The 21,471-nt window shown below is 42.9% G+C and overlaps 1 protein-coding gene across 1 annotated transcript in view; it reads left to right on the forward strand.

The window, feature by feature from the left end:
* The window catches only part of cntn2 (contactin 2), a 155,074-nt gene that overhangs the window by 68,524 nt on the left and 65,079 nt on the right, over positions 1–21,471 (forward strand). The window contains exons 3-6 of the mRNA XM_068057738.1: positions 3,577–3,721; positions 5,881–6,056; positions 7,180–7,275; positions 12,741–12,950. Coding sequence (XP_067913839.1) covers positions 3,577–3,721; positions 5,881–6,056; positions 7,180–7,275; positions 12,741–12,950 — 627 coding nt within the window. The remainder of the gene's footprint in view (positions 1–3,576; positions 3,722–5,880; positions 6,057–7,179; positions 7,276–12,740; positions 12,951–21,471) is intronic.

Here is a 21,471-nt window from a genome sequence, read left to right on the forward strand (position 1 = left end):
TATTTCATTGTGGGTAATTTACCGTGATCAGTTCCTTTAGGCTGCGCCTTGCTCGAGATGTTCACCCTATATTTGCTTTCAGTGGATCAACAAGCTAATTTATTCCTCTTTCTGTTCAGACACAATATGACAATGGAAGAATCTGTCTATCATAAAACGTTACTCTACTTTTTTCACTTTGCAGTCATCAATCAGGAATCTCAAAACTTATCACTGTCATTTTCCTCCACGCATAATCGTTTGCAACAGACCTTTACCTGCACTGAGCAGTGGAGACTGGTGATTTATATTCACACACTTGTATTAGTTTCTATTTCTCAAACACCAATGCGTAACCATACTTTGTCAAAGAATAATTTAATTGTGTGAATGTTGTCTGATTTCACAGAGGCCACAGTTTTCCAGTTTTATTCACAATCTGCCGCCTTCTCTCCTCTGGTTTTATTTTGCTTCTCCCAGGAGATTCCATAACTGCAATGGAGGGGTGGAGAGTGGGGTGGTATGAAGCTCTGGATTGTCGACTGAGGTCACGATCAATGGACCAGTTGATCTTTTCCTGCCCATGTTTTGTATGTGTGTATGCTGACATCGGCACTGTGGAAGGAGATCAGAGCTTCAGTTCGTACTGAAGAGAGAAGATTTTCACAAACATTGCATGCCTAGCCTGAATCTTTCAATTGACATTATTTATTTTAAATAATTTCCCACTAGTGTTAAAATATCACCAGTCAAAAATAACCCTGTGGCTGACCCTACCTTTTTCATCCTGTGTCTTGCTGTCTCTGTGTAATGTGTGTCTTTATCTAAGTCGATGTGTTTCACTGTTTCTTCTCTTTCTCCGTGTGAGTATATTATTCTGTGTGTGCATCTCTAGCTCTGTCTGCGGTTTGGGGTAGAATCTCTACTCAACCTTTCCCAATCTCCTGCCATAACTTCAATGAAATTTCCAGAGTTTTCCAGCGTTTCCACCAATCTTCCACCAAAGATACAGCAGGAGAACTCTGAGGAAACTCAACTCTTAATTAGTCTCCAGCTCTTGATTGCACTCTATGGGCTGGATTTTGTGCTGGAGGCAGGGATCCCAGAGCTGGGCCAGAAGGGAGTGGGGGAACACCGCCTCTGCCTTTTCCTGTTCCCCTGGAGTGATCCTCTGTTCTTTTTAAATTAAAGTTTCAGGAGCCGGGATCCCTGTCTCTTTAAAGATGGAATCCCGCCTCCAAGAGCTGCTGGCCAATCAGAAGGCCGTCAGCTCAGCCATACCACCAGGAGCGGTGGCCACTGCTGGTACTGCAGAGGCCCAGCACTGGGACCCCAGACCAGAGGTAGGTGAGGCAGGGTCACTGGGTCAGTCCAGAAGGCCCCGGCGAGGGGGGCATTGGTGGACGTACTGTCCGGAGGCAGTGGGTACCGTGGGGTAAAGTCATTTCCAATGAGGGTCCTCCATGGGCCATAAATTCCCCATGAAGGAGGGACCAACACCACCCCCACCCCCAAAGCCCACAGGGAGGGTGCCTTGTGATGCAAGACATCCTCCCCATGGCGGAGGCCTCACCCCCGCCACTGGTAAGATCCCAGCGGCAGCGGAAAGAGACGCTTAATTGGCCATTATAGGCCACTTGAGGGCCTCGATTGGCCTCTGGGCAGGATGGCCTTCATCGACCTTTCCGCCCCCGGGAAGATTGCTTGACGACGGGCCCTCTGCCCCCTTGTCCCCCCGCCAACCCCTTCCCCCCCCGCCACTCATCACAATACTCCATGCCCCTCTGCCTCCGACACTGCCTCGGGGGCCTCACAAAATCCCAGCCTATCTTTCCCTATTTGAGTACGGAGGTTTAGTGGTTATGTTACTGAACTAGTGATCCGGAGGCAAAACAGAAGATGCTGGAAATGCTCAGCAGGTCTGGCAGCATCAGTGGAGAGTGAAACATAGTTAATGTTTCAGCTCGATGGCTTTTTGTCAGAACTGAAATTGGTTAACGATGGAACAGGTTTTAAGCAGGTGCAGAGGCAGAGAAAAGGGGAGGGGCGGAAAGAACAAAAGAGAAGGTCTATGATAGGGTGGAAGTCGGAAGAGATTAAATGAGAAAAGGGATGATGGCACAAGGCAAAAGGAAGTAGTAATGGGACAAATAAAGAAACAAAATGTGGGTCTAGAGGAGGTGTAAATGGGAAAAGCAGAATCATCACCAACAGCTGCCATCCAAAAAAGAAAAAAAAAGGGGATAAAGGTTGTGATCTGAAATGATTGAACTCGCTGTTGAGTACAGAACACTGTACTTGTTACACCTCTAATATTTCCAGTTCTGATGAAAGGTCATCGAGTTGCAACATTAACTCCGTTTCTATATCCACAGATGCTGCCAGCTGAGTATTTCCAGCGTTTTCTGTTTTTATTTCAGATTTCCAGTATCCGCAGAATTTTGCTTTTGTATTTATATTCCAGAAGCCTGAACTAATCCACACAATGTGGATTCAAATCCTGCCATGGCGTTTCAGGAATTTGAATTCAGTTACTAAACAAATATGAAAATAAAAAGTTGATGTGAGTAAAAGTGGTCACGGAGATGTAAGACTGTTGTAATATCCCAACCGGTTGAGTAATGTCCTTCGGGAAAGGAAATCTGCCATTGTTACCCGGTCTGGCTTATATGTGACTCCTGTCCTGCGCTAACGTAGTTGACTATCAACGTCATTCAGTAGTGGCCAAGTAAGCCACACAATGGTATGAAACTCGTGGTAACTAGGGATGGGCAATAAATGCCTGCATTGTCAGTGATGGCCCCATTCCCAGGAATGAATTGTATTGAAACAACATTGTGTTATCTACCTGATTTTCTGTCTCCCATCCTATTCTGTCCCCACAAAGCCCCATGAGTCAGCATTCTGTCAAATTACACTCCGCTGCTCCCAGCAGTCACGTAGGTAAATTTTATACTGCAGTTCGCCCAACATTCCGGCACACCTTTGGTGGAGGATCGGCACAAACCTCGGAGAAATGTTGCAAACGGTCATTTACGTGTTATCGCCTTGGGTTTCCGGTAACTCTCCACCGAGTTCATGGTGGATTGCACTCCCGTAGAAATTTTAGCCTAGTGATACGTTGCAGAGATGTCAAACTTAATTCTTTTGTTAATCACAATGCAAATAATTAGTATCATCTAAAGACGTACCAGAATTATGCAGCACAGAAGGAGGCCATTCGTCCCATCTTGCCTATGCCGGCCCTTCGAAACAGCTCTCTAATTAATCCCGCACCCCTGACCTTACCCTAAGGCCCTGAAAACTTTTCTCCTCCCAATATATATCCAATTCTCTTTTGAAGGTTATTTGAAATCATAACTCACAGCATTAAAACAAATGCTCCTCATCCTCCTCTTTTGCCAATTATCTCAATTTCCATACTAAGAAATGATTCCCTATTCCCTACATCAAGACACATTTTTTATGCGCAGTATATTTCAATGGTTTACCGACATGATCATACTCAGGGGACAGCAGAGAGCTCCAGAGGAGACGAAAGGTACAAACACAATGCTGACAGATTGAGAACTGATCTGTTTTGTTTCTCTGTTACAGACTGGGCTGCTGTTCAAAGCATGAAAGGGGATTTCGGGCCAGTATTTGAAGAGCAGCCAAAAAACACCCTGTATCCTGAAGGTTCGGCTGAAGGGAGGGTGACATTGAACTGCCATGTACGAGCCAGCCCGCATCCTAAATATAGGTAGTGCAGATTCTGCTTCCCCTCGATACCGTATCACTAAACATGTGTTGGTCAAGCCAAAAGAAGTTTGCAGACAATGTTCTGACTGGTTGAGATTGCTTAAATATGAAATAATTTCATTTATCATAGGTATGGCTCCCTATCATAAGAACATAGGAACTGGAGGAGGCCATTCAGCCCCTCAATTCTGTTCTGCCACTCAAGGGGATCCTGGCTGATCTCTATCTTCATTTCATTAACCTGCCTTACTCCATGCCTGTAATACCCATGTCTAGCAAAAATCTATTGATCTCAGATGTAAAGCTATTAATTGTCATATTTTAAATTATTAATTAATTATTAACAACAACTTATTTAGTGCCTTTAATGTAATAAAACATCCCAAGTCACTTCGTAGAAGCGTTATAATGCAAAATTAGACACTGGGCCACATAAGGAGATACTAGGGCAGGTGACCAAAAGCTTGGTCAAACAGGTAGGCTTTAAGGAGTGTGTCAAGGGAATAAAGAGAGGTAGAGAGGTTTAGGGAGGGAATTCCAGGGTTTAGGGTGCAGGGAGCTGAAGGCTCAGCTGCCATTAGCGGAGCGATTAAAATCAGGGATGTTCAAGAGGCCAGAGTTAGATGAGCGCAGATATCTGGGAGGGTTTTGGGGCTTGAGGAGATTACAGAGACAGAGAGTGGTGAGGCCATGGAGGGATTTGAAAATAAAGGTGAGAATTAAAATTATGGTATTGCTTGACCAGGGAGCGAGCACAGGAGTGATGGGTGAATGGGACTTGATGCGAGTAAGGACAATGGCAGCAGAATTTTGGATGATCTCAAGTTTATGGAATACAGAATGTGGGAGACCAGCCAGGAGTGCATTAGAATAGTCAAAATAGTAAAAATGATCAGAGTCACAGAATCTTCCACACAGGAGGAGGCCATTCAGCCTATCATGCTCTTTGAAAGAACTATCTAATTTGTCTACATTGCCTCTGCTCTTTCCCCATTGCCCTACAATTTTCTCCCCTTCAAGTATTTCTCCAATACCCTTTTGAAAGTTATCATTGAATCTGCTTCCCTTTCAGGCAGCGCATTCCAGATCATAATATCTCGCTGCATTAAAAAAAATTCTCCTCATCTCTCCTCTAGTTCTTTTGCCAATTAACTTGAAAATTGCCCTTAAATATGGACTGGGACTAAAATTAAATCACACTCAAGAGGTTGTTTTACAATGTTTGAAATGGCACCTGCTATTTATTGTCTATGCAGTGCTCTGAGCAAAACAAAAAAGAATAAAGTGGAATCTAGTTATGCATATCCCCTCGCTGAAATCCAGAATCCCCACGTATAATATATTCAGTGTGAACTCATATACCACTCCCATTCACTCCCAGCATGAAAAACTCTCATGTATCCTTCACTCCCATAGCCTGAGTTCCACATACTGATCCCATTTACTCCCATTGCATGTAATTTTCATGTACACTATTTTCATTCACTTTCTACAGAATTCCCATGTGCCATTCCCATTGTACAGAATCTTGTACTACTCCCATTCACTTTCTTTCTATAGATTTGCCATCCATTGCCATTAGGTAGAATTCCTTTGAACCAATCTACTCCCCAGTCGTTTCCATTGTAGCAGATTTGAACCAACCCGAACCCATCCAAGCGTTATATTTCCTGGGATCCCTGGCTGTAGGATGCACAAAGTGGTTGCCACCTTTGCCATCATGACAACAGTCACTTTTCTTCAATGTAATTCATCGCGTGTGAAGTGTTTTGAGGTGTTTCGCAGATCAGATGCTACATCATCGTACATTTAGCAGATTTGTTTGTAATTGGAAAGCAATTCCTGATTTAGTTTTGGACATAACTGTGCTATATCCGTATTAGGAATTCACTACATTGAATGGAAAGTGATTTTATCCACTGGAATTCTATATAATGGGATGAATTCGAATTGATTTGGTCATTTGGAATGCTAAATAATAAGATTATATTAGAATAAGTTTAGCTCCATGGAACTCCATGAATGGAAATGGGTCTAGCTCTTCACAGTTTTGTAATAATTGGATAAAAGGCTAATAATAAGATTTTTGTGCAAGAATATCTATTGTTTATTGTAATAATGAGTGACTCTCTCACAGCTCTCTGTCATTCCTCCCGGCAGGTGGAAAGTAAACGGGACGGATGTTAACATTGAAGGGGATAGCCGTTACAGTCTGGTTGGAGGGAATCTGGTAATCAATAACCCAACACGATCCAAAGACCCTGGATCCTATCAGTGTCTGGCAACAAACTCAATCGGGACCGTCATAAGCAAAGAGGCCTTCCTCCGCTTCGGCTGTGAGTCTTTCAGTAACTAGTACCTATGGTAGGGGATTCTTGTGCCCACAACTCAGATACTGTCCCCTAATCTTAAGATAAAAATATATGGTGAGGTTCGGAGACAATAGCGATTTCTGTTACCCAATTAAAGCCAACTAAGAACCAGATCAAAGCAAGATTCCTCAAGTGATGCTGTCCCTGGTCATTTCTGTGATGGACTAAGTTGTTGCCTCAATGAACAGAGGGGGCCACCTCGGGCCTGTCGTGGACACAAAGCAGTGTTGGCAGAGGTCTGGTAAACAGATCCTGACCATCTCCTTGGCCAGGAAATGAGACATACCTGCAGCCAGGATCCAAGGAGTAGAAGGTGCATTTTTTTGAAGTCATGAAGCTCTTCCAGAGCATTGGGTTTGTAGTAATAGTGGTGAACATCCATTTCTTTTGCAAATTTAGATTGTTTTGAACCATGGACAATCTGATGAGTTGAAATTGTTCTTGCCGCTGTCTGCCAAAGGACTTATATTAAATGAGATGATGCTCTGTCAGGCCAATTCCTAGTCAGAACTCTCTGAGCTAAGCCTTTTATTTCCCCTCCACCAAATTCTGCTGTCTGCCCCTTAGTTTATCTGTAAAATGTGTACAAGTCCCGTTGAACCTCTCAAAGTGATGGAGAACACGGGTAGAAATATTTACTGGAGGACAATGTCCTAAGGGAGGAAGGACAATAATTTCCTTTCAAATCGAATGTGAGAAAGGGACTACAGGTCCAACCTCATGCTAGCTGGTAATGGTATGGCGTTGATCACAGTCTGCAAATGTGCCAACTTGTATTTCTGTCATGGTGCTGGGGGGCTACTTCACCCACTCCAACCCCCAACAATAAGATATTGGGTTAATTGTGCATGATAATAAATCTTCCTTTAAGAACCTTTAAAAGCTTTAACATGAGTTGCGGCCAATTAAGAATGATTTTCAGAGGAGGGGACAGCAACAAAGAGCCATCACACATCATGTTGGGCACATTTGAGCAAAGTGCCATGATGGGGTGACATGGTTGAATGTGAGGTGCATCATTTTATTGCATTCAGAAATCCTTCAGTAAACTCCCCCCACTAAACTGATTCACTCTTCTTATTGTTAGATCTTTCGCAGTTTTCTACAGAAAAGAGGGATCTAGTAAAGGTGGCTGAAGGGACAGGTGTGATGCTTCCTTGCAACGCACCCCCACATTATCCAGGTAATCACTGCACCACATAAAGTGTGTTCCTACGCAATGTTTCATTGCAATATATATGTGTGGGACCAATCAAAATTGTGGAACTCCTTACCTCCCCCACTCCTCTCTTCCTCCTTCAATCTACAGGCTCTCAAAGAACAAACACACCTTTCATGGCAACGGGCCATCCCAATGAGCTTTATAGCCAAAGGACTTTTGAAGTCACAGGAATGTAGGAAGAGTAGTGACTAATTTGCATACAGCAAGCTCCACAAACAGCAATGAGTTTTTATTTAGTGATGTTAGGTGAGAGACCAGGATGTTGGGAAGAGCTCCCCAGCAATTCTTCAAAATAGCACTACAGGATCTTTTACATCCACCTAAGAAAGCAGATGGGGTCTGGGTTTAACATCTAATCAGTGAGGTAGCACTTCCAACAGTGCAGCACTCCACTGGGAGGAGTGTCAGCCTAACTTTTGTGCTCAGGCATCTGGAGTGGGTCATGGACCCAAAACCTCCTGACTTAGAGGGGACAGTGCTACCACTGAGCCACAGCTAATATTGGCAGTATTAACACAGCTCAAACTTGGTGTCACCTAACAGTTATTGCTTGATTTACCTCAATTTTTCTCCCGTGGTTTTCAACATTACTGCCATCCTGCACGAAGATCTTCTGTCCATTCATCTAGCTTTCTCAGTTTGAAAGTAAATCACTCACAGTGCAGTCCATCTGTTCGTTAACAAGAGCGAGCCCTACAGAGAGTCATGCCTGGGCCATTCAGTCACCAGAAACCAGTGGTCTTACTTATAAACAGACAAACTCAGTGCACGCAAACCCCACTCCCCTAACCCAATTACCAAAACACGAGTAAAATCGCAGAATCTCATGTAATGAATACACGATTTGATTTATTCATTCACCATAAAGCAGTAGTTCTGGTCATGTGATTAGCTACAGCAATAAAGGAGCAAAAGGTTTTTTTTGTACAAAGATTTCCTGGAACATCCACTGAGGTCACTCAGAGTTGACTTCCTTCTATTGTGTGTATTTTCAAAAGAAAGACTTACATTTATATAGCGCCTTTTATGACCACAAGACTTTCCAAAGTGCTTTACAGCCAATTAAGTATTTTACTGAAGTATAATCACTGTTGTAATGTAGGAAACGCGGCAGCTGATTTGCGCACAGCAAGCTCCCACAATCAGCAATGAGATAATGACCAGATACTTATTTTTTTAAATAATGATGGTTACTCAGGCATATATAGGTTATTTACTCGCTGTCAATCATTTTTCCCTATGTTATAACAGCAGCTACACTTCAAAAGTACTTCATTGGCTGTAATGCGCTTTGGGACATCCTGAGGTCGCGAAAAGTACTATATAAATGCAAAGTATTTTTTTCTTCTTTTCTTTTGACCTCACTGCAAGTGAGTCACTACCCTGAGTTGTGCCAGAGACTTCAGTGATAACATAAAACTTGCAAAAGACTCCAGAACTATACACCCACACTACTCAAGGATGGCTGATCCCATTCTCTGCCCTGGCAGGTTGCTCCATTACAATTTTCTCCCGTTTCCTCCTTAAGGTGCCTGGTTGTACTTTGGGCCAGTCTGTATTAGTGCCACTGGCTCCTGAGGGCAGGCAGAAGCACCAGAGTAAACTTGCTGGATGGACCGAGACCAGGCACAATAGGCCACTGACCTTAGCAGATTTAGCAAGTTTATGTTGGAGATGTCAGGGTACAAGTTCAGTTTTTTGGGGAGTGTTAATACAGAGCTCACCCACCAACCACCACACCCCACCCCACCCCACCTCCTGTCTTCCCTTGTTGAGTTTTCAATAACGTGTCACTATCTGATATGTTGTGCTATCTTTACTCATTTTGAAATACAGATTGGATTGCTACGTGCATTACATCAAATTTACAGCACAGAAACAGGGCAACTTGTCTCTGCTGGTGTTAATGCTCCACACAAGCCTCCTCCCACATCTTTTCATCTGGCAATATGGTTGTATATTGGTTATGTTACTGGGCTACTCATCTAGAGACCCGAACGAATGATCTGGTGACTGGAGTCCAAATAGCAACTGGGGAATTTACAGTTAATTAATTAAAGAAATCTGGAATTATACAGATAGCATCAGTAATGGTGACCATGAAACTATCAAATTATCATAAAACCCACCTTGTTCACTAATATCCTTTAAAAAAGGAAATCTGCGATCCTTACCTGGTCTGGCCTATATGTGACTCCAAACCCACAGCAATGTTGATATGGCCTAACAAGTTATTCCATTGAATTATAGAAGGTCATAGAATCATAGAAAATTTACGGTGTAGAAAGAGGCCACTTGGCCCATCATGTCTGCGCCAGCTGAAAAAAAAGCCACCCAGCTTAATCCTACTTTCCAGCATTTGATCCAAAGCCCTGCAGGTTACAGCACTTCAGGTGCACATCCAGGCAGCTTTTAAATAAGATGAGATTTTCTGCCCCTACCACCTTTTCAGGCAGTGCGTACCAGACCCGCACCACCCTCAGAGTGAAATTTTTTTCATCATATTCTCTCTAATCTTTCTATCAATCACTTTAAATCTGTGCTCCCCAGTCACTGACCCTTCTGCTAAGGTAAATATGCCCTTCTCATCCACTCTATCTAGGTCCCTCACAATTTTGTACATTTCAATCAGATCGCCCTCAGCCTCCTCTATTCCAACCCCAGCCTATCCAATCTTTCCTCATAGCTGCATTTTTCCAGACCTGGCAACATCCTCGTAAATCTCCTCTGTACCCTCTCTCGTGCAATTACATCTTCCTCGCTGTCACCACACGGCCAATTTTTGTGTTGTCTGCAAACCTTTTGATCATTCCCCTACATTTACATCCAAATCATTAATATATACCACAAGAAGCAGGTGACCCAGTACTGTGCCCTGCAGAACCCCACTGGAAACAGCCTTGCAGTTGCAAAAACACCTCTACTCTCTGAAGGACAATTAGGGATGGGCAATAATTGCTGGCTTTGCCAATGACACCCACATCCAATGAATTAAAAAAAACTAACCTTATTTGCATAGAAGGGGAGTTCAAGAAGGGGAGTAGAGACAGCCCTGGTAATTATAGACCTGTGAGCCTTACTTCGGTTGTGGGTAAAATGTTGGAAAAGGTTATAAGAGATAGGATTTATAATCATCTTGAAAAGAATAAGTTCATTAGAGATAGTCAGCACGGTTTTGTGAAGGGTAGGTCGTGCCTCACAAACCTTATTGAGCTTTTTGACAAGGTGACCAAACAGGTGGATGAGGGTAAAGCCGTGGATGTGGTCTATATGGATTTCAGTAAGGCGTTTGATAAAGTTCCCCACGGTAGGCTACTGCAGAAAATACAGAAGTATGGGATTGAAGGTGAATTAGTGCTTTGGATCAGAAATTGGCTAGCTGAAAGAAGACAGAGGGTGGTGGTTGATGGTAAATGTTCATCCTGGAGTATAGTTTCTAGTGGTGTACCGCAAGGATCTGTTTTGGGGCCACTGCTGTTTGTCATTTTTATAAATGACCTGGTTGAGGGTGTAGAAGGGTGGGTTAGTAAATTTGCGGATGACACGAAGGTCGGTGGAGTTGTGGATAGTGCCGAAGGATGTTGTAGGTTACAGAGGGACATAGATAGGCTGCAGAGCTGGGCTGAGAGATGGCAAATGGAGTTTAATGCGGAAAAGTGTGAGGTGATTCACTTCGGAAGGAGTAACAGGATTGCAGAATACTGGGCTAATGGGAAGATTCTTGGTAGTATAGATGAGCAGAGAGATCTTGGTGTCCAGGTACATAAATCCCTGAAAGTTGCCACCCAGGTTAATAGAGCTGTTAAGAAGGCATATGGTGTGTTAGCTTTTATTAGTAGGGGGATCGAGTTTAGGAGCCACGAGGTCATGCTGCAGCTGTACAGAACTCTGGTGCGGCCACACCTGGAGTATTGCGTGCAGTTCTGGTCACCGCATTATAGGAAGGATGTGGAAGCTTTGGAAAAGGTGCAGAGGAGATTTACTAGGATGTTGCCTGGTATGGAGGGAAGGTCTTACGAGGAAAGGCTGAGGGACTTGAGGTTGTTTTTGTTAGAGAGAAGGAGGAGAAGAGGTGACTTAATAGAGACATATAAGATAATCAGAGGGTTGGACAGGGTGGATAGTGAGAGCCTTTTTCCTCGGATGGTGATGGCAAACACGAGGGGACATAGCTTTAAGTTGAGGGGTGATAGATATCGGACAGATATCAGGGGTAGTTTCTTTACACAGAGAGTAGTAGGGGCGTGGAACGCCCTGCCTGCAACAGTAGTAGACTCGCCAACTTTAAAGGCATTTAAGTGGTCATTGGATAGACATATGGATGAAAATGGAATAGTGTAGGTCAGATGGTTTCACAGGTCGGCGCAACATCGAGGGCTGAAGGGCCTGTACTGCGCTGTAATGTTCTATGTTCTATGTTCTATGTTCTATAATCTTTCTATTGCTTTCTCCCTCATGTACTTACCTAGCTTCCCCTTAAAGGCAGCTATTCTATTCACCTCAAGTAGTCCTTGTGGTAGCAAGTTCCACATTTTCACCACTCTCCGGGTAAAATCAATTCTCCTGAATTTTGTCCCGGTTTTATTAGTGACTATCTTATATTTAGGGTCCCGAGTTTTGGACTTCCCCCCAAGTGAACACCTTCAAAATTTTAAAGACCTCTATTGGGACACCTCTCTTTTTCCTTTTTCTCAAGAAAAGAGACACAGCCTGTTCAATGTTCCCAGATCGTTATAACCTTTCAGTTCTGGCAGCGTCCTTGTAAATCTTTTTAGCACCTTCTTTGGCACTTGGTCGTTACAACATATTTCAGATTTCAGCGTACGCAATGTTTTCCTTCCAATACCAATTTCATGGCTTTCCTGGTCTAAATGGGATTTGTTTGTCACAGATATTTGATAGTTTTAACTATTGGTTATCCTATCCACATACTTACTTATGGGTAGCTCAGGGGAAATTTAATAGAGGTGTTCAAAATTAGGAAGGTTTTTGATAGAGTAGATCGAGAGAAATTGTTTCTACTGGCGGGAGGATCAGTAAACAGAGGATACAGATAACTGGCAGAAGAACCAGAAGGGATGTGAGGAGAAATATTTTTTCACAGCGAGTTGTAATGAGCTGGAATGAGCTGCCAGAAAGGGCGGTGGAAGCAGATTCAATAGTAACTTCCAAAAAAGGGAATTGGATAAACACTTGAAAAGGGAAAAAATACAGGGCTGTGGGGAAAGAGCAGGGGGAAGTGGAACCAATTGGATAGTTCTTTCAAAGAGGTGACACAGGCATGATGATTCCATGATTTATTTATCATCTTCTCCCCAACTTCATTTTCATTCTGTGAATCCTATCCAAATGATTAATCTCTGATAATTTTCTCTAAGTACTGACAGATATATTGATTGATCTTTTAATATTTGTTTGCACTGCAGGCCCCATGTATCGTTGGTTTATCGACGAAATCCCGAACTTCATAACACCAGACGGCCGTCATTTCATCTCGCAGGTGACAGGGAATCTTTACATCGCCAAAGTAAAGACTTCAGATGCTGGTGCTCACTCCTGTTACCTCACCAGTCACATTGACTACGTTACGACCAGCGTCTTCAGCAAGCCCATTCCACTGGCCGTGCAGTCTGTGGGTCAGTCTCTTTAACCTTCATTAAAGTAGTTCCAGTGGTGATCTCTTGTCTCTTGTCTACCAGTTTCGATCAGCGGGGCAGAGGTCAAGGTTAAAGCAGGCTGAGTTACGATAGTGGATCAGAAACTGAGATTGATAGATTTGTGTTAGGACAAGGTATTAAAGGTTACAAAACCAAGGTGGGTAGATGGAGTTAAGCTACAGATCAGCCATGATCTAATTGAATGATGGAATGAGTTGAATGGCCTACTCCTGTTCCTATGGAGCACTGGACTGGTAAACTGAAGTCCCAGATTTGAAGCCAATCTTGACTAACAGGGATAACATGGCTTAGTGCAAATAGTGAATACCATTATTTTCTTACTCTTTTAAATGTGCTTCTTAAGAATGGTCGACAAGCTGCAAAAGGGAAGGGCAAGTATAAAATACCTTCCTGTGCTACTCATGTTGTCCTCGTGGTATATCTATCAATAAGTGATACAATGGTGTCTACAGAGAGTACCTCAGGCTGTATAAGTGACCAGAGTGTTTATTGATAACACTGTGTCAGCCAATGAGTTGTACTGTTTCAACCAATAGGTAGGAAGTGGGGCAGGACTTTCACAATTACTCACAAACAGTCTATTTTAGAGCCATACATTTATTCAGCAAATAGAGTCTAATTAAAGAGCGCACTACAGCAAACAGCCCACAGTGTCTAGTTAGAGTCTCTATGAACTACAGCAAACAAAACTCATGACTGAAACTACAGCATCTCCTGATAAAAGCAGGGTGATTTGCCCAGCAAAATGCAGCTAGTGGAGGATAATTACTTATTACAAATTATATGCGTAAAATCAATTCTATCACTTACAGCAGTGCAGTCGCCAGGTTTAACTGATGAGAGAATTGCCCAATCATGTCTATTCTGGCTGGGAATAGTGATGTCCCTATACGCAGCTGTAAGTGACTGGTATCCTGAATTGGGGGACCCCAGAATGAGGATGTGCTTACAAGCAATGCATGCCCACACACCGTCCAGTCACTTAAAGCCATATTTCCTTTTTCACACAGAAACATTTAATAATTCTCTTCTTGTTTTAAATTTTAACAGCTGTTAATCCCTGTATTCTGTACACTGACACAATATTCCTGCAGGTAGTTTGGTGAAGCAAGAATTCATTATTAGGAATGTCAAAAAAAAAAGACCATCATTGATGGAGATGTGGTAATTCTCCTTCCCACCTCTCAAGGAGTTTGATTGTCACCTTACCAGCATAACTCATGAAAAGTTAAATAATTTAGCAATGGACTGAAACCATTGAAATTTAAAGGGATAGAATGAAGCTCTCGGTTTTTTGGATTGTTGATCCTTTCGTCACAGCTCGGGATTTGGGATTGTGATTGAAAGCATAGTGGTAGATTTTGACTTTGTGAAATAGTGTAAAGTGGATGGCAGCGAGTAGGCAGCCTGTTCTACATCTTCCCCAATTTTAATTTCCAATTACTTCATTGTATGCATTTGAAGAATGTGCATTCAAATAGACAAGCCAGTTTGGGGGAAGGCAGTTGTGATGTCCTTGTATCTTGTACACAAATAACTCGCAATCTATTTCAAATAGTTACAACGAGGATCGATTGCTTCATCCGAGGACATTAGTCAAGATAACCAGGAAAGTTGAGTAGGTCATCACCTTGCACCATTGGCCAATAAGTATTTGTCCTCGTAGTGTTAAGAAAGAATCTATTGCAGTAAGCATGATATGAGATGTCTTCACAGAGTACAGTCCTGGGAGAGAGGAGAAGAGTTGGTTTGATTGACAAGCCTTCTTTGCTGTTAATTTTGACCCCAGAAAGCAAAAGAACAGAGACTCTGACCTCTCTCTGTGCAGCTATTCACCAGAAAGGGTTAGTCAAGAGGTTAGTATCAGCCTAGTCAGTTGATAGCACCCTCTGCGGCAGAAAGATCTGGGTTTAAGTTCTGCTCCAGAGAGCTGAGCATAAAAATCTATGCTGACACTCCAGGGCAGTACTAAGGGACCACTGCACTGTCAGATGTGCCATCTTTCACATGAGATTTTAAACCAAGTTTCCATCTCTCAGTTTGACGTAAAAGATTCCATGGCACATGGCACTATTTCCAAGAAGGATGATAACAGAAGAAGAGGAGGGGAATTCTCCCTGGTGTCCTGGCCAATATGTTTCCCTCAATCCCACTAAACAGATTATCTGGTCACTATCACATTGCTGTTTGTGGGAGCTTGCTGTGCGCAAATTGGCTGCTGCATTTGCTACATTACAACAGTGACTATACTTCAAAAGTACTTCAGTGTCAGTAAAGCTCTTTGGAATGTCCTGAGTTTGAGAAAGGCACCATATAAATGCAAGTCTTTCTTTCTTTCTTTAAGGACAGTGCGCACATATTTATATGTACATATACAGATGTATATTTATTCATACCATTTTTATATATAACATATATACTGTACTGGGTTTGTTACATTGTAAAAAAAGAGGTCACATTGCGATTACATCAAGAATACCAAGGTTGAACTAAAAAGAGAGAGCTGGACTGTTACCTATTTGCACCTCCATAACATTGCCTGACTCTGCCCCTACCTCAGTTCACCTGCTGCTGAAACTCTCATCCATGCCTTTGTTACCTCTAGACTGAATTATTCCAAATATCGCTGGCTGGCCTACCCTCTGTAAACATGAGGTCATCCATAACTCTGCTGCCCGTGTCCTAACTCACACCACGTCCCATTCACCCGTCATCCTGTGCTCACTGACCTACGCTGACTGCAGTTTAAGCAACGCCTCAACTTTATAGCCTTTATGGCCAAACCAGGCGCTGCTCCACAAACCACTGACCACCTCTAGGCCAAAGAAGAACTTTAAAATTTTCAATTTCAACCTTGTTTTTAAATCCTTCCAAGGCCTCGACCCCTCCCTATCTCTGTAAACTCCTCCAACTCCACACCCCTCCAATTTCTGTGCTCCTCTAATTCTGGCCTCTTGAGTAGCCCCGATTTTAGTTGCTCCACCATAGGTGGCCGAGCCTCCAGCTGCCTGGTCCCTAAGATCTGAAATTCCCTCTCGCCTCTCTACCTCATTTTGCTCCTTTAAGACTGTCCTTAAAGCCTTCCTCTTTGACCAAGCTTCTGGTCATCTGCCCTAATATCGCCTTATATGGCTTGGTGTCAAATTTTGTTTTATGACGTCTCTGTGCAGTACATTGGGACGTTTTATTAGGCTAAAGCTGCGATATAAATGTGAGCTCTTTCTATTGATGTTGTTGTCTAGAGAGATTATATCCTGCATGCAGATCATGGAAGGAATATGGAAAATAATCAGCAGAAAGCAAGGAGCAAAGAAAACACCAACACCATGTTTGTGAAGATCAGGGATGCTGCCCAATTAGACAGATGGAACGTAAATTCTCTAAAAGAAGCCGGACATCAAAGATGTGCCAGATGCACAACTATTACACTCCATCTGTTGTTTTTTTTTTGGCCATTTCATTCTTGAACAAATAGATGAATGATCTTTATGTACAAGGAGCATTTCAAGATCTTTGCAAACAGTTTTGGCTCTGCAGCTTTTAACTGGGGGTTTAAGACTCGCTCTGAAATGCCATGTGAAAATCCTAACCTCAGTTAATTAATGGCATCCCGTGCTGATTTACACGGGCTGCGACATGAAATTATTCGGAAGAAAACCTTCACAACCTGTTTCGTAAACAAGTGTTAGTCAATGCCCAGTGACTGTTGCCACGGTTACAGCTGTGGCAATTTTTGTTACATAGTAGATATTGTTCATAAGGTCAGTAAGATGAAATTTTGCGTAGGATCGGTTTGTACTAAAAATGAAATTAATTATTCACACATTTTAAAATCAAATATTTTACAAAGATGGCATGTGCATCTGATGAAATCTGAATTTTTGAAAATGTTTTCATGTTACATTATCTGAATCTCCCAGATCACTAATTCATATAATTATACAACAAATCTAAGTATTTACCGATGTTTGACTCTGCAAGTACTATTTGACAAACTGTGCAGCGACATTCAAAATATATGTATGGCTTCATATTTTTTGAAACTGCAGATTTTATTGTATATGTGGCAGCAGCATTTACAAACTATATCCACAGACAGAGAGGTTTTGTCCATTTTAAGGGTAATTCTGCACTCCGTCTGTAATTCTGTCAAGGTGTCAATTCTGTACAGATCAGGGATCTAAGGGTACAATGTTTCTCCCTGGGAGTGCAACTCCTCACTGGGAACACCAGATCACAGAATTACCCAATTGTACTGAAAGAAATACTATTTTCTACTTAAAAGCAATTAGTGTGAGGTATAGTGGTGCACAAATCATGAAAAACTCATTCACTGAATGTTCGTTTATAATGAGTCAGCAATGAGTTAACCAGGGAACTTGATGGGTTCAGCTTTAACAACGCTCAAGAAGCTCAAAACCATCCAGGGCACAGTTTGCTTGATTGGCAGCCCGACCACTAGCTTTAACATACACTCCCTTCATGCTGCACCATGGCTACAGCATGTACCATCAATGAGATGCGCTGTAGCAAGTCGCCAAAGCTTCAGCGGCAACACCCAAAACATGCGACCTATGTCAACCAGCAGGACAAGGACAGCAGGTGTATGGGAACACCATCACTTGCAAGATTCCCTCCAAGTCACACATCATCCCAACTTGGTTATGTATTGCCATTCCTTCATAACCCCTGAGCCTAAATCCTGGAACTCCTTCCCAAATAGCGCTGTGGACATGGACTGCAGTGGTTCAAGAAGAAGACTCACCACCATCGTCTCAGGGAAATGAGGGATGGACAATAAATGCTGGCTTTACTAGCGACACCCGCATCCCATCAACTATGGGCGGCACAGAGGCGCAGTGGTTAGCACTGCAGCCTCACAGCTCCAGCGACCCGGGTTCGACTCTGCGGAGTTTGCAAGTTCTCCCTGTGACCGCGTGGGTTTTCGCCGGGTGCTCCGGTTTCCTCCCATAGCCAAAGACGTGCAGGTTGATAGGTAAATTGGCTATTATAAATTGCCCCTAGTGTAGGTAGGGGGAAGGAGGGGATGTGAGAGGGTAATGGGATTAATGTAGGATTAGTATAAATGGGCGGTTGATGGTCAGCACAGACTCAGTGGGCCAAAGGGCCTGTTTCAGTGCTGTATCTCTAAATAAAAATAAATAAATAATTTTAAAAAATAGATGTTTACAGCACAGTAAGAGGCCATTCAGCCCATCATGTCTGTGCTGGATTTTCTTGCTGGAGCAATTCAAACTAATCCCAGTGCACCGCACTCTCCCTCTAGCCCTGAATCTTCCTCTGCTTCAAAGATTTATCAAAATTTCTCTTGAAGTATGCAATGCTTCAGCCATGCCCTGTGGCAATGCAATCCACACTCTAACAACCCTCTGTTAGCTTAACATAAGATAGTCAGGAGTCCAGTCAGTTTTATAGATCTAAATAATCCATAAAATCCACTATCTGTAACCTACCAAACCTTACACAAAGCCCTGGGATGTATTTTCAATTATATTTTTAAATCCCTAGTTTTGAGTTTGCATTCACTTGTAAGGTCTTAAAATAGATGCCAGTCGTCCTCTTCTGCGTTCTTTCAGTTGCAATGGCTGCCTTCACAAATATGAGAAATAATGGATCTGAAGTATTTTGAAATTCTATCATACGCATGGATATCGATCGATTGCTAAATCAATCACTGCACATTATCATTAGTGTGACACCATGCTGCTGTTTATGCTCCATATGGGCCTCCTCCCATCCCTTGTCATCCCAGCATAATCTTCTGTACTCTGAGCAGAGAAATGGACAATGACTGGCCAATATTCCTGTTAAATAAATAGAGGGAATAGACTAATTAATATGACAGGAAGAAGTTCGTATCTTGGGGTGTAGTTTTCCTTGTAAAAGCAATGTAACTCAGTATATCTGGCATCCGAATCACTTCTGTCCAATTGTTTAGGTCAAGGCTTTCTTTGTCAAATTTGAGTTTCACTCATTGACTGCCTCAATCCAAATAATTAAGAAACAAAATGTGTTCTACTTCCTGCTCACCCACGTTGGATTAGCCCTCATGTGTACTGTGCCTCTTCATACAGAGTTGGTTATAGCCCGGTAAGCAGGAGTGAAATGAAAATCAATTGAATTCTTCAAGACTTGCTGAGCTGCTCTGCATGAGCAATCAAAGTGAATCTGCTTAATAATACACTAATTTAAACTGTTCTTGCTTTTAATAATTAATACATTTCAGTTACTTGCCTTTGGAACAAATATGTTTTCTCCTCATAAATTTATACCCAGCCTTTTTGTATTTTTATTTGGCCGTCCACTATTGGGAGAGTCAGGTGATAGAAAATGGCAACCAAACATGATGTAACTTCCTAATCTCCTCTTTAACCGGTGATGTAATTTCCTCTTGTTCCACTCCAAAACTGACATTACTTCCAAAAGCTATGGTCTAAGCCTAGAGTAGCGTTAAACCCAGTGGAATTAAATCTCGGTCGGTTAGGGCACTGAGACACGCATACAAAGCGAAAGGCCCTAAAATTCAATTCCGACTCTGGCTGAGATGATCACCACTGGGATTGAAGTTAGGGTGCTACAATGTGACCCAGTGTCCCATGGCTCAGGAAGGGGGAAATAAACCAGGGTTCCTACTCCAGCTATAAAATCCATTTGGACAGTCTCAACCTAGCTACATGCAGGCATTCAAGTAGCCACCTGCTCAAGGGCAACTGAGAATGGGTGTTAAACACTGGCCTTACCAGCAGCAGCCACATCACAAGAATGAATAAGTATCGAATAAATATTCATGTCCCGCAATAAAATTAATTCCAATTCCGCACTATTTAACATTAAGTTGTCAATCTTTCTCAAGGTTAACTAGTGTAGGAGTCAAACAGCATCATGCTGGTGGGTTTTAACCTGACGCACATTGTTAGAAGAGAAAAAGGAGGTGCTCTACTTTGCAATTAACAACATTCCAGATGACCAACAAGCGTTTGATGCTGAGGCCGGTGCCTAATATAGAAAGTGCTCCCTTCCCAGCACTAATAGGTCTCACTTCGAAAACCACACAATCCACAGAAAAAGCCAATTTAAAGAAGGAAGTTTCAAGGTTGCCTCAATGACTCAACTGGGCCATTGAGACGGACTAGGAAGGTCCCAGAATTTGTGCATAAGTGACGCTTGGTGAGCTAATTTAAGTCTCTCTTATCCAGTGTTGAGACTAATAAGCACATTAGATGGAATCAAAGAATGATACAGCACCAAGGGAGGCCATTCAGCCCATCATGCCTGTGCTGGCTCTTTGAAAGAGCTATCCAATTAGTCCCACATCCCTGCCCTTTCCCCACAGCCCAGTAAATCTCATCCTAAATGCAGCTTGTGATAAAATGCAGCCAGCACATGGAAACTAAACAATGAGCATCAGCCAGTGGTGTCACATCTGCTGCAAAGCGAAATGGAGATTTCTGTCTTAATGAATGGAAAATCAGTCAGGTCTGTTTCCCTATGCCACCATCACCACTCCCCCACCCCCCAACCCCCACCCAATCATGATTCAAAAACCTGTGCTGACAGTGCTGCTGTGCGGAAAGAGTTGAGGGCAGGATTGGCCTAGGCTATGATGTCCTACAGCTGCCCATTGTTCAAGATCTCTCATTGGGTCTGTCCACTTATGCAAGGCTGAAAACGGCAGTTGACACTCAGGGGTCCTTGTAACAGTGAGAAAGGGATGTGGGCCACTAGGAGGGGAAATTGATGTGGGGGAGGGGGTAAATGAGACAAAAAGAGCAAACATAAAGTCATAGAGTCATAGAGTTATACAGCACAGAAACAGGCCCTTTGGCCCATCGTGTCTGTGCCGGCCATCAAGCATCTATCTATTCTAATCCCATTTTCCAGCACTTGGCCCATAGCCTTGTATGCTATGGCATTTCAAGTGCTCATCTAAATACTTCTTAAATGTTGTGAGGGTTCCTGCCTCTACCACCCCTTCAGGCAGTGTGCTCCAGATTCCAATCACCCTTTGAGTGAAATATTTTTCCTCCAATCCCCCCTAAACCTCCTGCCACTTACCTTAAATCTATGCCCCCTGGTTATTGACACCTCCGCTAAGGGAAAAAGTTTCTTCCTATCTAACCTATCAATGCCCCTCATAATTTTGTATGCCTCAATCAGGTCCCCCCTCAGCCTTCTCTGCTGTAAGGAAAACAACGCTAGCCTTTTCAGTCTCTCTTCATAGCTGAAATGCTCCAGCCCAGGCAACATCCTGGTGAATCTCCTCTGCACCCTCTCCAGTGCAATCACATCCATCCTATAGTGTGGTGGTGACCAGAACTGTACATAGTACTCCAGCTATGGCCTAACTAGCGTTTTATACAGCTCCATCAGAACCTCCCTGCTCTTATATTCTATGCCTCGACTAATAAAGGCAAGTGTCCCATATGCCTTCCTAACCACCTTATCTACTTGTGCTGTT

The sequence above is a fragment of the Heterodontus francisci genome, chromosome 25 (assembly GCF_036365525.1).
Source record: "Heterodontus francisci isolate sHetFra1 chromosome 25, sHetFra1.hap1, whole genome shotgun sequence".
NCBI classification, from domain to species: Eukaryota; Metazoa; Chordata; class Chondrichthyes; order Heterodontiformes; family Heterodontidae; genus Heterodontus; species Heterodontus francisci.